Consider the following 14,316-nt stretch of genomic DNA (forward strand, 5'->3'; position numbering starts at 1 on the left):
CAATGTTGACTTTTTCCTCTATTTTTTCCAATTTTAACTTTTTTTTTAATTCTATAAATTTGAGAGATGTTTGCATATCCTGCACAAAAATGTATTCTGTATTTTTAGCAATAAATAGCAACTAATAGCTTTCTTTAGAGGATCAAACATACAGCCAAAGAATTATTTTTACATCTTCTGTTACTGTTTGGATTCAAATCTGATAAAAAAGTTTAGTATGATATTTTTCTTACACCATATTGCCTTAAAATATTTCGTTGACAGTTAGTCTACTCTCTGCTACACCTCGCCAGGATACGGTAATTGAAATGGAAGACACACAACCACTCCTAGCAGCTCAGGTAATCTTTGAAATTTGATGTTTGACTTTCTTATTCAGATCTGTGATTTCTGAGAAACTTATCTAGATAGCAAAACTGTCAGAAATGTATGGAACCTTCTGGAAAGCCAGATGGGAGAAAGTTACTTTGTGACAGGAAAGCAAAGGAAATATGTTAATTTTAACCTCTGTTTTCATATAGTAAACATCTCGCTATAGCTTTTTGCTTATGGTCAAGTTCACCCAATAGCTTAAGAATTAATTTAGTTGTTCAATAACTTCTGAAACCACCTTCTGGAACATGACCCAGCTGTCCAGAGGTGATGGTTAGAGCAACCTGATCTTCTGACTGAACGGTTCTAGATAAAGGAGCTAGAAGTAGGTATGTGCTTTGGTGGGTACAGAATCAAGACCACAGTAACACAGATCTTCAGACGTTGCATTTATCACACTTGTGGCTCTGCTTCTCTTGCCATGATGTCATCCAAAAGTGACACTACTGAAACAATTTTTTCTGCACTAACACTTCATCTCTTTCCCCTTCTGTGTTGCCTTGTGAATCTCTCTACTGCTCTCATTCTTTCAGGACCACCAATTTTACTTTCCAGGTAAAAAATAATTCAGCTTGCAGAATTTTACTCTTGTGTTGAAACGTGAGCAAAGGCAAATTTTTGACACTTTCAAAGAAAAGTTTCAGTTATTTTAGAAGGTGTGCTCATAAATTTCTGGTGGCCTGTTATTTTATAGGAAGCACAAAAGTTATGCCCTTTTGATATAATCATAGAATCATAGGGGTTGGAAGTGACCTTGAGAGATCATCAGGTCCAACCCCCAAATCACTTTGCAGGCTCTTAATCCACAACTTTGATTTTTTCAGAGGTCCCAAAGTAAATACTGCTGAAGTTAAACTTTCTAACCCTTATTGCTATCCGAGTATGGTATTGATTGCGTTGTTCTTCATCATTTCTTCCTCAGTATCTTAATGTCATGATATTCAGACCATGTCTCATAGACCATATTATTTATTTACTCTCATCATACATGGAAACTGTCCTTAATATTTAAATTAGAGCAGTCTCTAACTCTTATGTGAACTAGGCTTTCTGTTCTAATATAAATGCTTTATAGCTCATACAGAGACTTTTTATTTCCTTTCAAAATTCTAAGAAAAGAGATTTTAAAAATACTTAGCACGTTGAACTCACTGGTAAAATTGATTGAATTTGTGTAGTTGACTTCAATGAAGTGGGAAAATTTTACTGCTACATAAGGTGAACCATCATTTCTTTTAGAGTTTGACATCACCTGAATCCAATCTAATATAACAGTAGATACAGCGTAGCCTTCTATTTGAGGGAGGAAAAATAGTCAAAACTATTCAAATAGAAATAAGTACAACTTGGAAAGTGGGACTGACATGCAAACAATACCCTGGGGACCAAAAACTGCCAAAATTTCATCGATTACATTCCGATTTCTAGTGTTTAAGCAGTATGTCAACAGCACTCAGCAAAATGGCTTCTCCCACAACAGTGCATGTATGTATGTACCGAGCTCATGCATGGAGATGACCAGAGCGGGGTCGGATGGGGGAAGAATGTTAATATGATGGGGTCATGAGGCTGTACTGCTTTTGGCTATTATTCCATAGAGAGATTTTGGAGGCGATGCTCATAAGTCTAACACGATTAGTTACCAATATTAAGGTTTCCTGTTTTTAAAAAGTCTTACTATGTGTGTACAGTATGTAGAAACTACTAAAAAACATTTTTTTTTGTCTCAGCTTATTTTGAATCTGTGTATTGAAAGCACCAAAATGAACAGGAAGTATTTAACCACACTATTAGTCTTTAAACATTTACTTTCTAGAAAAGAAAATTAATCTACAGTAAATAAAATTCTAAATATAACTTTTCTAGGGGTCCACTGTATCTCTTGATTATATTCCCTCCTCCCATAATTTCAAGATATTGTAAAAGCTAATAGTTCAGTGTCAGTGTCTTGAAAAATTCATGTATAAAATCTATAGTGAAGTTACTGGGTACACTAAAAAAAACCCAGTAACTGTCACATGGTCTTTATCATGTGAATATTTCACTCCAAAATCTCATGTTTATCATATGGCATTTTCTTCTCTGTTTTGGCATTCTGTGGACACATCCTGCTTACTAGTTTTGGTATCAGTAATATCCAAATGTTGAAGGCTCATTATTTGCTTTTGGAATTTAAAATAAGGTCTTCAGATTTTTATTTTTCTTTTTTCTTAATCTCTTCTTCTCAAAGCTTCCAAATGCATTATTTGAAGAGGCATTTGAAGGTATATCGGATAAAAGCTCACCAAACTCATTAACCCTAATTTAAATGCTTCCCAGTTATGCTTTGATGAATACTCAGAGGTCTACACAATATATTTGTGGAAAGGGTTTTAAAGTGGGGGGTTAAATTATTACTGCATAATTATGCAAGCTACCCTTTGTGTTGTCAACATTATAACCCAGGGTTTAAGCAAAGTCAAATTACATATGGCAAAATATTTTAAATTACCTCATGAATTCTGCCTGTGAATTTTGCAAATGACTAATGATACAGTTTCTGAGAGTAAATTGCTACAGTTGCCTTTAGAAAAACCGAGTCTCATGCAAATCTAAAAAGCTGAAACTGTCTTTCTGATTTGAAGTTAAACGAGGCTACTGAAATGCAGTAGACCTGAACATCCCAGCAAGATAATTCCTTACAGAATAGAAATGGAAGAAAATGAGTATGATATACCAGAGTGATGTCCTGACCTCTGATGCATTTGGCTTGTAAAAATAAAATGTCTTGCGTTTTTCTTCTGCTTTGCACAAAAACTTATGGATTATGCCTTTAAATTAAAACATAAGGTCTGCTGCACAAACACTAGCACAAATCATGCTTGCTAATCATGGCTTCCAAATGGGATGCATGATGCTTGCTCATAATGGACATGGGTCATAATTACGGTATCTGCAGTTCAATAGGTGAAGCATTTTGGATTGTGCAGATTGTTATTACACTTACATGGATAACTCTATTGACACATATACTGGTTGTTACTGTACTTTATAATTCTTCCGGGTTTTATCCAGACTCCTGAAATTCCACAGCCTGCAAACAACTGAAAAACAACAGTAGGAAAAAGGGGGAAGGCTGTTGAGCATTAGGAATGTGTGTTATAAAGAAGTAAATATGCAAAAAGGGGGGTAAAAACCCCACTTTAATTTTACGTATCTGAAATATGCTTGGAAAATAATCTCAATAATAGATTTAGTTTTGTAAGTGCTGTTAAAGACATTATTAATCTGAAATAAATCAGATCCAGTGCTCTCTGCAATTACAGATGAAACAGGGAGTGATGCTGCTGTGAAAATCAACAAATAGAACCCAGAGTGTAACAGTGCAGTGATACAAGAAGTAAGCCAGGTTTCTCAGTCTTACAGTCCTGAAAACCTGCTTTTTAAAATTTTGCTATATATGCTCCAGTTTAATGTCTAGAACTTACTGGCAGCAGTAGCAGGGGAAAAAAGTTATGTATGTGGTGTCTGGATATATAGTATTTATAAATTATTGCTTTCAGTAACTTACTTTACACATGTGCTATATACAAAACCTGGAAATTTTAAAACCTTTTTAACTGTATAAAAATCTTCAAATTGTATCCTTACCATTGTCTTTATTGCTCTTTTTTTATGAACTGATCCTCATGAACAGCTTACAGAAAAGGTAACGTATACTACTTTTAAAAATCAACACATTGCTTTATTGTAAATGAGATCTCTGGTTGAAAAATCCATCTATCAATGTTGCCTCCTGAATTAGAATTTTAAGCGTATGGATGAGAACAGTAATCTCTGAAAATGTTTGACATAAAACCTACAGTCAACTTGTAAAATGGTAAATTTAGGAAAAATATGCAAGCCTGAAGTAATAACCCTGCAATATTAAAAATCCAAACAAACACCTATGTAATGATCTGTATAATACTTTAAGACTCTCTTTAAATAAAAAAAAAATCTTAAGGACTTTTTCCAATTTACACATTGTATGAACACTATTCATTCTGTTCACTCAGAGTGAATGAATACTATTCATTACCCACTGAAGTATGTTTGCAGGGGCAAATAATTCCGTTTTGCAATGCTTGTGCCGAAAACAACGCTCTGCTCAACAAAGACTTACAAAAATATTTCAGACAGAAGTAGTGTCATAGTGGAATGTATAGATTGCTAGCATCTAGGGTTTCATGAGGCTCACTGAAGTGTTATTTTTAAGAGGGCAAGGCTCACTGCTCCTTCTTTTCAACTGCATTTGGTAAACATTAAGGCAGGTCTCCAATTGCAAGATTCTGTCATGACAGCTCCACCAGTTGCAAAGGAATGATGTATAGTTAGAGCAGTTACAGCTCTGTCCCAGTGTTGTTATATGGTAGCAGTTTTGAAATAAATGGGAACGCTGAAAGCAAACTAGCACGTTTATCCCTCAGGAAAACATTTTCAACATGTTCACTGTAGTTTTGGGAGTCATGCAATTCCTGTCATGAATACCAGGTACAATGGCATTTTGCCTTAACGCTTGGAAAGAAACTGTACTGGCTAAGTCACTTCCTCCAACTTGCTTAAGTAATCGAGAACTTCGGTGGGTAGGCTGGGCTGTGCTGCCTATGTGGAGGAGAGAAAAACACACCTCCAGAAATCAGGCCTTGGAGGTAGGTGTCTGGACCCCAGTAATATAAGTGCTTGCTGGTAGAAGGCTGGCTGGTGACTATCCATGCTGCTGGATTATAGACTAGGTCCCTAAACCTGGGCAAAAGAAATTCAATCTTATTAGCCTTAATATTTACATTCTAATTCTTTTGCAAATGAACCTTTGATACTACTTAACTGATACTAAGTTTTAGAGTATGCTAACTTTTATTATGTTTAACTATTCATTGTTTCTGCTTTCAGCATGATATTAAAGAGCTTTTCTCTCTCAATAAAATACTTCATTATTTGCTTTTCTTTAAGGAGGAAGAAATTGTTGATTGGTGGAGCAAATTTTATGCTTCAATAGGAGAACATGAAAAATGTGGACAGTATGTTAAAAAAGGATACGACACTTTAAAGGTATTGCTTAGGATAAAATGAATTAAGATATCTCAGTGTTCAGGGGCCCAAAACCTTGTCAGAGCTTTGCCTTCTGTTTTCTTAAATGCTCATCAAAATGTATATTCTTTCTTGTAAAAGGCCATTACATATTCATGGGATGAAACAGAGGTTTTAAGAAGATACCTTTGTTTCTTTTCTACTTAACTACACTTATTAAGAGAGGTATTAAGAATTTAATTTAACCTTCAGTTAAATGGAACTTACTCTTCAAGTATTTGGGTGGTAGGCAGATCCTAAATAAATGTACACATTGAGAAAGTACAAACGCAGAGGATCAATACTTCCACTCTCTGTTAAAAGTTGAAGCCGTACAGCGTACCTTATGAAGAAAGTAAAGATAAGTTTGGGATATACTATGTACTGTTTTTAACAAAGCCTAAATGAAGTTTGATAGCATCTTCTCCAAACGTTGCATTTGCTTCCACTTCAAACTAAAAATAAAAGTAGCTCCAAATGCTTTGGTTCCTTAAGCTATTCCATCAAAAATACAACATATTTTGCAACACCACAATGGTGGAGCTGGTATATACAATATTTTCTAAATTGCACTTTTTTCATTTTCTTTTTTTTTAAGGTGTATGACTGTGAGTTGGAAAAAGTACCTGAATTTAATAGCTTAACAGACTTCTGTGATACATTTAAACTATACAGAGGCAAATCTGAGGACAGCGATGATCCATCAGTGGTTGGGGAATTCAAGGTAAATTTCAAATAACGAGCAACAACCCAATGCTAGATGCAGTCATTTGTATATAAGTGCCTATTATTTAACATCAACACACAAGCATTTCAGCTTCAGTGTGGATGCATGCGTTAATAAGGGTGAGAGATGCTTGTAATTATGCTGGTAAGTACTTGGGTCCAGGCCCTTCTTGTTTTAAGGAAGGTGCAGCAGCAGCACATTGCTCACACTAAATGTGATACTTGTTAAAATAAATATCATTCCTGCTAATGTGATCTTCTCTGGTACCTGTGGAAAAGAACCTTTCCAGAAAACAGGGCTAAAATTATACCTGCTTATTCCAAAAATAACTTTGGAAAAAGTTATTTTGCACTTTTCTGTGGCTCTATGACATCTAAAGGTCAAATAATGTCAACACTGGGTGGTGTTTGCTTGTTGGTTTTTTACACAGAAACAACCCTCTCCCCAAACATCAAATGATGCTTTTGGAGAGGGAAGTATGAAGTATATGTTATGTGTTCTCACCTGGAACAAACAAAGTAATAGTATTGAAATCAAAAGAACTGTATTCATTTAAACCAGTGAAGGACATATCCTTGCCTTTTACTAAGTCATATCCAAAACCTGCTGAAGTAAACTCAAAAGACTTCTAAGTGACTGTGGATCAGGCTATGAGTTTGCTATTCCTATATAAAACAGAGTATGTACACATAGGATAAATAAGCAAAAGCAAACCTCCTAGAGCGAATTTTCTGCACTATCTCGACTGAGTCTTTATGTTATTTTTAGGGATCCTTTAAAATCTACGCACTGCCTGATGATCCCACTATTCCAGCCCCTCCTCGCCAGTTCCGTGAGCTACCAGACAGTGGCCCTCAGGAGTGTATTGTGCGAATTTATATCGTTCGAGCTTTGCAGCTTCAACCCCAGGATAATAATGGGCTGGTGAGGCTTTGCTTTTGGAATGTCTGTGAGCTAAATCTGTGGTATTTTTTAATGAAGTTACTCTCCATAACTGTTACTTAACAATTTTTTTTTATTACTTTAATAGTGTGATCCTTATATAAAAATATCACTAAGTAAAAAAGTAATTGAAGACAGAGATAACTACGTGCCTAATACTCTCAACCCAATTTTTGGCAGGTAACAGAATTCTTGTATTTTCAATTTATTGTATTTTAGCATGTTTTCCTTTTATTTAAGATAAACCATTATTTGAAATTCCCAGTGCCCTATTCCTAGTTATACACTGAGAGCTAATTGTGAGTAAAGTTGTGTAAGGCATTTTCTTTTGAAGTCATTGACCAATGCAGGCTAGTCTGTAAAGTACCTGTATCACATGGATAAATTGCACAGTCAAACTATGTATTTTAAAACGTTCCAGTGTTATACACACAAGAACGCTTATAAAATATGGAAAAGGTTTTAATTCTGAAACTACTTGGATGTCACAACGAGCAATCACCTTAACATGTAGTCCCAGTACACTGGTCTTCCCTTCAAAGGCTAATGATCGCTTTGAAAGATATGAATAGAAAAATGCTAATTAGGAATGGAAAGGTTACATCATCTTTATAATTACTAGAGAAATTCTGGGTCTGGTTTGGTGTCCAGAGTTAGAGAAGTATTTTGATAAACTAGAAAGTTAGGAGAGGAGGACTAGAAGGACTATAAAAGTTTGGAAAGCATACTTTGTAAAAATGTGCTACAGGATTTCAGTTGCTCAGATTATGCGAAGAAATAGACAACAAAGACACTTGCTTACAGGTACAAAGTATCTTCAAAATTCCAACTTTTTCCAGAATTATTCTGGAAGTCAAAGTTAACAAACAAACAAACAAACAAAAAAAAAAACCACCCATAAAAGCAGAGTAATTAACCACAGAATACTCTACCTCAGGTAATGGATTCAGCAGTAGTAGAGACAATGAGGCTGAATATCTTCTTGAAAGTAATTTCAGATAATTAGTAAAAAAAACACTCTACAATCTGTTTTCTGTAGAACAGCTAGGTGACAGAATAATCCCTTCTAGCCATAGGAGCTAAAGATTTGGATGTTATTTTTTAAGGCTCCAACTGTGCTTGTGTTTTCATTTAAAAAAATTAAGTATTTCTAATCATACAGAAACTGTGGATTGGACAGCCATCCTTTTCACAGAGTGGCATGCAGAGCCACACTCATTTCTTTCTCGGTCCCAATTCAAGCTCCTGCCCAGAAAATAGTAATACATGGTGCAGAAAGGATGTCATATCCAGAGAGCACAAATGCAGTTATTGCTGAGTGCAAATAGAGCTGCTAGTTTTATCAGCATTGGAAGCTTCTCTAATATCTTTTAAAGGTGATTGCCAAAAATAAACTAAAAGAGGGTGTTTTCATTGTTTTTTTTATGTTTAAAAATAAGTATTGCTCAAAAGACCAATAGCATTCACTGGACATTTTTATATTTAGAATGTATGAACTTAGCTGCTTCTTGCCTCAAGAAAAGGATCTGAAAATTTCAGTCTATGACTATGACACATTGACTCGTGATGAAAAAGTGGGTGAAACCATAATTGATCTTGAGAACAGATTCCTTTCTCGTTATGGATCTCACTGTGGCATTCCACAGCAGTATTGCATGTAAGTAATTGTGTCCATTCAAAATTTTTTATCTGTAAGATAGAGTATCCAGTCTCTCTAAGAAACCTGGGATTCCTTCATCTCCATGATATGGTTACAAACCAGCACTATGGCTGCTTGTGGGTGTTTCTTGTACTCTGCCATCTGAATTCCAAGTTAAGCTACAAAGTCTTCAGAAAAGCCTTGACTTGAAAACCATGATGTCAGACACTTATATTCTTTTTATGTGGTAATGTGTCTTATTTCTGCCAGAAAAGACACACTTAACAAAATTTTCTTACCTACTCATGGAAGTAAACATGAAAGCATCTGTTAGTGTAAATCTTTTTTGCTATGTAAAGAAAAAAGCTGTCTTTGGGAGGTAATTGAGCTGGTACAAAATTATGTCACTGCATCAAATTCAAGTGGCCTCAATCCTAGGCAGTTACAGTGCTGTCCTTTCTGAATTAGTTTAATAAATACTTTTTACATGATGTGTAAGTGCCCTGAATGGTGAATAATTGTAGGATGTGTGTCTGTTGCTTTCCTAAAAGTTCAGGTGTGAATACCTGGCGTGATCAACTAAAACCAACCCAGTTATTGCAAAACGTAGCGCGGTTTAAAGGCTATGCTCCTCCTGTTCTCTCCGAGAATGGTAGAAAGATTAACTACGGGGGACGAGACTATACTTTGGAGGAAGCTGGTGAGCTTGTTCATTTATTTCATAGTTTTGTCTTAAATTCATAATGGTGCAAATATAAAGCTTTTCAGTTATTTATAGAATTTTTTTTAATCTTTTTTTTTTGTTGTTGGTACGTTGAACACAATTTTCTGCTCCATTTTAAACATCTTGTTTTAATCTTTTCTCTAAAGTTTAAATGCAAATTCTGTTTCATGAGCCTCTTTTCTTTTTGCATTTTTTTTTTCTTTCAGAAGCTAACAAAATCCTGCATCAGCATCTTGGTCCTGGTGAAGAGCAGCTAGCCCTTCATATCCTCAGAACCCAGGGTTTGGTACCCGAACATGTGGAGACAAGGACCTTATATAGCACCTTCCAGCCCAACATCTCCCAGGTACTGTGAACCAGTTTACTTTGGGTTTCTTGCATGCAGAAATGGAGCATATACCACGCTGTAGTGTTCTATTGCTTGGGTCTACAAATTTAATGTTACTTGGCTGAGAGACTAGAGCGGGCTAGGCTAGAAACATAACAAAAAGCTGTTATGTTTTTCCAATAAGACCCCCTAATGACACCTTAAACACAGAGAGAGTGGAAACTGGAAAAGATTTATTACTTTGTTGCTGAAATAAACTGGAATATGTGTTTAATACCTCACCAACAATAAAGGAGACAGTCCGGCTCAAAAGCTTCCTAGCTATGTTTAACAAATGAGACCAAATTTGTCATTTCTGTACAAGGTCCAGCGGTGCTATTTTAAACACAAAATCTTCTATTGGATCTTTCTGTTAGGGAGAAACAAAAGCTAACATCTGCTTTCTAGCCTTTACTAACTCACTAGTGGTTGCTTTTTTAAGGAAGTTTCTGCAGCCACCAGAAAACTTAGCTGCAAAAATAAAACGGATTGCATCTGAAGCAGAGTATTAAATCTGCAGTAGTTGCCTTACTGTTGAATCTAGTTAAGGGGTCTCATGATCTACACTGGGTGGGTCACCAGCTGCAAACTGTCAACCACATGTATGACACTTTTCTTAACACCACCTACCTCTGAAAGAACAAAAACTCAGACCTAAAGCATGAGAACTATGTAGGCACCCAACTTGCACTGAATTCACTAGGAATTAACATCTCAAACAGCTTCCAAATTCTTGGCATTGTTCATTTGAAGAAGCCCATGTAACATGAGGGATTGGACTTTCTGCTATGTGAAGCCTGTAGAAGTTCTGACATTGGTAACATGAGGGAGCTCAGCTCTGTGGCTAAAATTAGTGCTAAACGTGTCAATAGGAAGTTCCATGGAATTACCATAACAAACCTGTATGCAATGAATGATCCCTCTTCCATCTCCTCCACTGCTACAGGGAAAGCTGCAGATGTGGGTTGATGTTTTTCCCAAAAGCTTAGGCCCTCCAGGCCCTCCCTTCAACATCACTCCCCGAAAAGCCAAGAAGTGAGTATCCATATATACTACACATCACCTGGCAGCCCTGATGAGGACAATTCAATTCTCATTCCTCAAACATCTTCTCTCTTAGGTATGTCTTGCGGGTGATTGTCTGGAACACCAAGGATGTCCTTCTAGATGAAAAGAGCATCACGGGGGAAGAAATGAGTGACATTTACGTGAAGGGGTAGGAGCACTCTGTCATGTAACACGTAAAAATCAGTGATGTACAGAATGTCCTGGCAATGCCTAGAGCATGGGTTCCAGAGACTACAGCCTCTAAAATAGTGCTAAACTCAGAGAAGTACAGAACTATGAGGTAAAGCTTGACCAGTTAATGTGTAGTGAAAGATCCCACAAGTTCATTTCTTGAGATGGGAAGCAACTGAAAAGGTAAGTGAGCTAGCTTTGGTGCTGCATAACCTGGATTATTACTTTTTATGGTTCCTAGTTTTCATGCAAAGTGTTCAGTAGAAATTGGAGAAAAATACTACTGGGCCATTGATCTAATTTCTCAAAAAAAAAAAAAAAAAAAATTAAAAAGAACCTGCCAACAACTCACCACTGATACAGTACTGGTCTTAGCAGGTCAGAAATGCAGTTCAGACGCTCCTATTTACAGAGCCAAATTGGAACCAAACAGAGGGACGATGTGAAAGACTCTCCTCCACTCTGTGAGCAGCTCTTAAAGCTTGTTTGCAGCCACTTAATGACATGGTAACAGTACAAATAAGCACCAGTGTAGTCCCACTGCAAACACTGGACACATCTCCCTCTGGTTTCAGATGGATGCCTGGTAATGAAGAAAACAAGCAGAAAACCGACGTTCACTACCGATCATTGGATGGTGAAGGGAACTTCAACTGGAGATTTGTTTTTCCTTTTGACTACCTCCCAGCAGAGCAACTCTGTGTAGTTTCCAAAAAGGTGTGTCTAAAAATTTCAGTACTTAGAATACAGACTGTAACTAGTCTGATATTTCTGTAAATGCATGTATTGAAGGAGACAGTTTTGTTCAGTTCTTCGTATTTTTCTCAAAAATTTTTGCTATTTCAAACAGATTCAATTTTGCCTTTGAGCCAGAGCACCACACAGGCAACAACAGCAGTCTTCTCTTAGCAAGGGCAAGATTAGCTCCTTTGTATTTCCACCAACTCCAGAGTCACAAGTACTAACAAACCACAGCTTTGAATTTTCATAAGTATTTTTTTGAAGGTGCTTGGACTTTGTTTTTGGCTTTACATTTTAGGAACATTTTTGGAGTCTTGACAAGACAGAACTCAGAATCCCACCCAAACTGATCATTCAAATATGGGATAATGACAAGTTCTCCTTGGATGACTATCTGGGTAAGGCATCTAAGAAAGGAATTCTTGTTTCAAAGTAAGAGATAAAACCAAACAATTTTAAATTATCGCATAAGGATTGTGATTACAATGTCAGACACTGAGCAGGCAAATACACTCCTGCTTTCCCACACAGTACAGGGTTACCTGTGCTCATGAATGACTGAGTATTCACTCAGTGAAGCCTTGCTTGCAGATAATCCAAGATACTTTTCATTCAGGTAAGCCCTTGTCACAAAGTGCATGAAATTAAAATGTATATTAGAAGTTACTTTTGCTTCTTTCTTTAAAATTACTTAAAGCAAGAGTACTTCAAATCTAAGTAAGAATATTGACATAAGGCTGTAATTTGAGTTAAGCAGTCTACTTCACACTGTTCTTAATGCCTGCTTTTTGTAGAGATACTGTTCTGCAGAAGAATCCCTGCCCTGTATTAAGATGGTCCCAAAGACTTCAGCTTACATGCAAAGCATATAGGCCTCAAAATCTAAGAACAAGTAATTGATTTATAACTATTCTTACAACTAGCCAAACCATGCATTTAACTACCAGAAATTACTTTTCTATTAAATTGCAGTATTTGGTTACCTTCTGTTTAGGTGTCTGGAGGAAAAAAAAAACCCCTCTATTAAAAAAATCAATTGATCTCATGTTAAAAAAGGGGGGGAGGGGAACATCAGCACTTTCAACACCAGCAAGATGGGCTTAAACACAGCCTGATGTGTCCCTCCTCTTTGCCTCACAGCATCCTTAGACAAACAAGAACATAATGCTTCTGTTAATTCGTTTTTGTGTATAACATGTTTGGATATAGAGAAGGTTGATGTTGAACCACGACGCTGTGCGGTGCAGTGTTGTTTTTTTATCCATTTCCTAGGCTTTGTGGAACTTGATTTACATAAAACAATAATTCCTGCAAAAGTTCCAGAGAAGTGCAATATAGACATGATTCCAGAATACAAGGCAGACAGCTCCCAGAAGGCTCCCAGGACTGCCTCCCTCTTTGAACAGAAATCCATGAAGGGGTGGTGGCCATGTTATGTTGAAAAGGATGGCTCCCGGATTTTAGCGGTAAGATTTTACTTCCTTAAAAAGTACTTAAGATGTGCTCCCCTGGCTTTTCACGTTATTCAGAAAGACTGTTAAGTGTCCCCAGCTTAGCTGTTAGCTTTCAGGGGCTAGACAGAGCAGCAAACAGAACATTCTGTGCAGAAGTTCAGGAATTTTTCTCCATCAACAATCTTTTGTTTTTAAGTATGAGTTTAATACTTACATTTATTTATTTTGATTTTAACTTGAAGGACTCTGGCGCCAGGGTGAGTCATGTCATCTTGCTAAAGCAGCCAATGAAGTTATTGTATGAATGAATTTATCACGTTGCTGCTTAGGAGAAACACAAGACATCATAGATGCATTAAAGACTGAAGAAAAAAGTTTAAATCTGAAGCATCTTTGCACACAGCAAACATAATTTATGTACTGAGAGCCAAGACTAGCTTTGTGGTTATGGGGGCAATCAGCAAACCTAAAGCATTTTAACCTGTTCTATGAAGAATATAAATGCCTGTTTATCACTTGCTGGTATATTAAGCCTTACAAGTGTGTCTGCTGCTTCCTTCTTGTGGTTTTTTTTGCCTTTAAACTTTATTCCTGGAATTCAATAAATCAGCAGAAGTATTCAGAAACATCTATCAGCTACAACACTGTGAAAATGTGATACTTAGACATTTGGAAAAGATTAGGTCCTTGAGTTGTTCTTGGAAGAGAAGAATTGGTTTTTGTTTTGCTCTTGAAAGGAAAGAACTGAGTTTGTTTCACTAAATTGGGGAAAAAAACCCGCAATGTATAGCTTAAAACAGAACCACAAATGAATTACCAGAACACTTCCATGCACTGTGACTTCTTTTATCTATCATTCTCTGATACTGTGTTGTGACACTGTCACAGCGCAGAAATAAGTCTATGAGGAGGAAATGGGAAACACAGAGGTGAGCACAATGAGCTGATCTCAAACTCTAGTGTACAAGTGTCAAGTACTATTAGTGCTGTTGCAGTAAGATGCTTGTCTCGTGCCATGTGTTT

General features: G+C 36.5%; 1 protein-coding gene across 1 annotated transcript in view; it reads left to right on the forward strand.

The window, feature by feature from the left end:
- Positions 1–14,316, forward strand: part of MYOF (myoferlin) — a gene marked incomplete at both ends in the record, with an annotated part of 67,509 nt that overhangs the window by 52,147 nt on the left and 1,046 nt on the right. Inside the window, 14 exons of the mRNA XM_084264753.1 lie at positions 265–341; positions 4,049–4,060; positions 5,344–5,442; positions 6,059–6,184; positions 6,956–7,111; positions 7,218–7,309; positions 8,616–8,786; positions 9,320–9,468; positions 9,699–9,838; positions 10,806–10,894; positions 10,980–11,075; positions 11,674–11,815; positions 12,138–12,237; positions 13,112–13,305. Coding sequence (XP_084120879.1) covers positions 265–341; positions 4,049–4,060; positions 5,344–5,442; positions 6,059–6,184; positions 6,956–7,111; positions 7,218–7,309; positions 8,616–8,786; positions 9,320–9,468; positions 9,699–9,838; positions 10,806–10,894; positions 10,980–11,075; positions 11,674–11,815; positions 12,138–12,237; positions 13,112–13,305 — 1,643 coding nt within the window. The remainder of the gene's footprint in view (positions 1–264; positions 342–4,048; positions 4,061–5,343; positions 5,443–6,058; positions 6,185–6,955; positions 7,112–7,217; positions 7,310–8,615; positions 8,787–9,319; positions 9,469–9,698; positions 9,839–10,805; positions 10,895–10,979; positions 11,076–11,673; positions 11,816–12,137; positions 12,238–13,111; positions 13,306–14,316) is intronic.

The sequence above is a fragment of the Gallinula chloropus genome, assembly GCF_964237585.1.
Source record: "Gallinula chloropus genome assembly, chromosome: 5".
NCBI classification, from domain to species: domain Eukaryota; kingdom Metazoa; phylum Chordata; class Aves; order Gruiformes; family Rallidae; genus Gallinula; species Gallinula chloropus.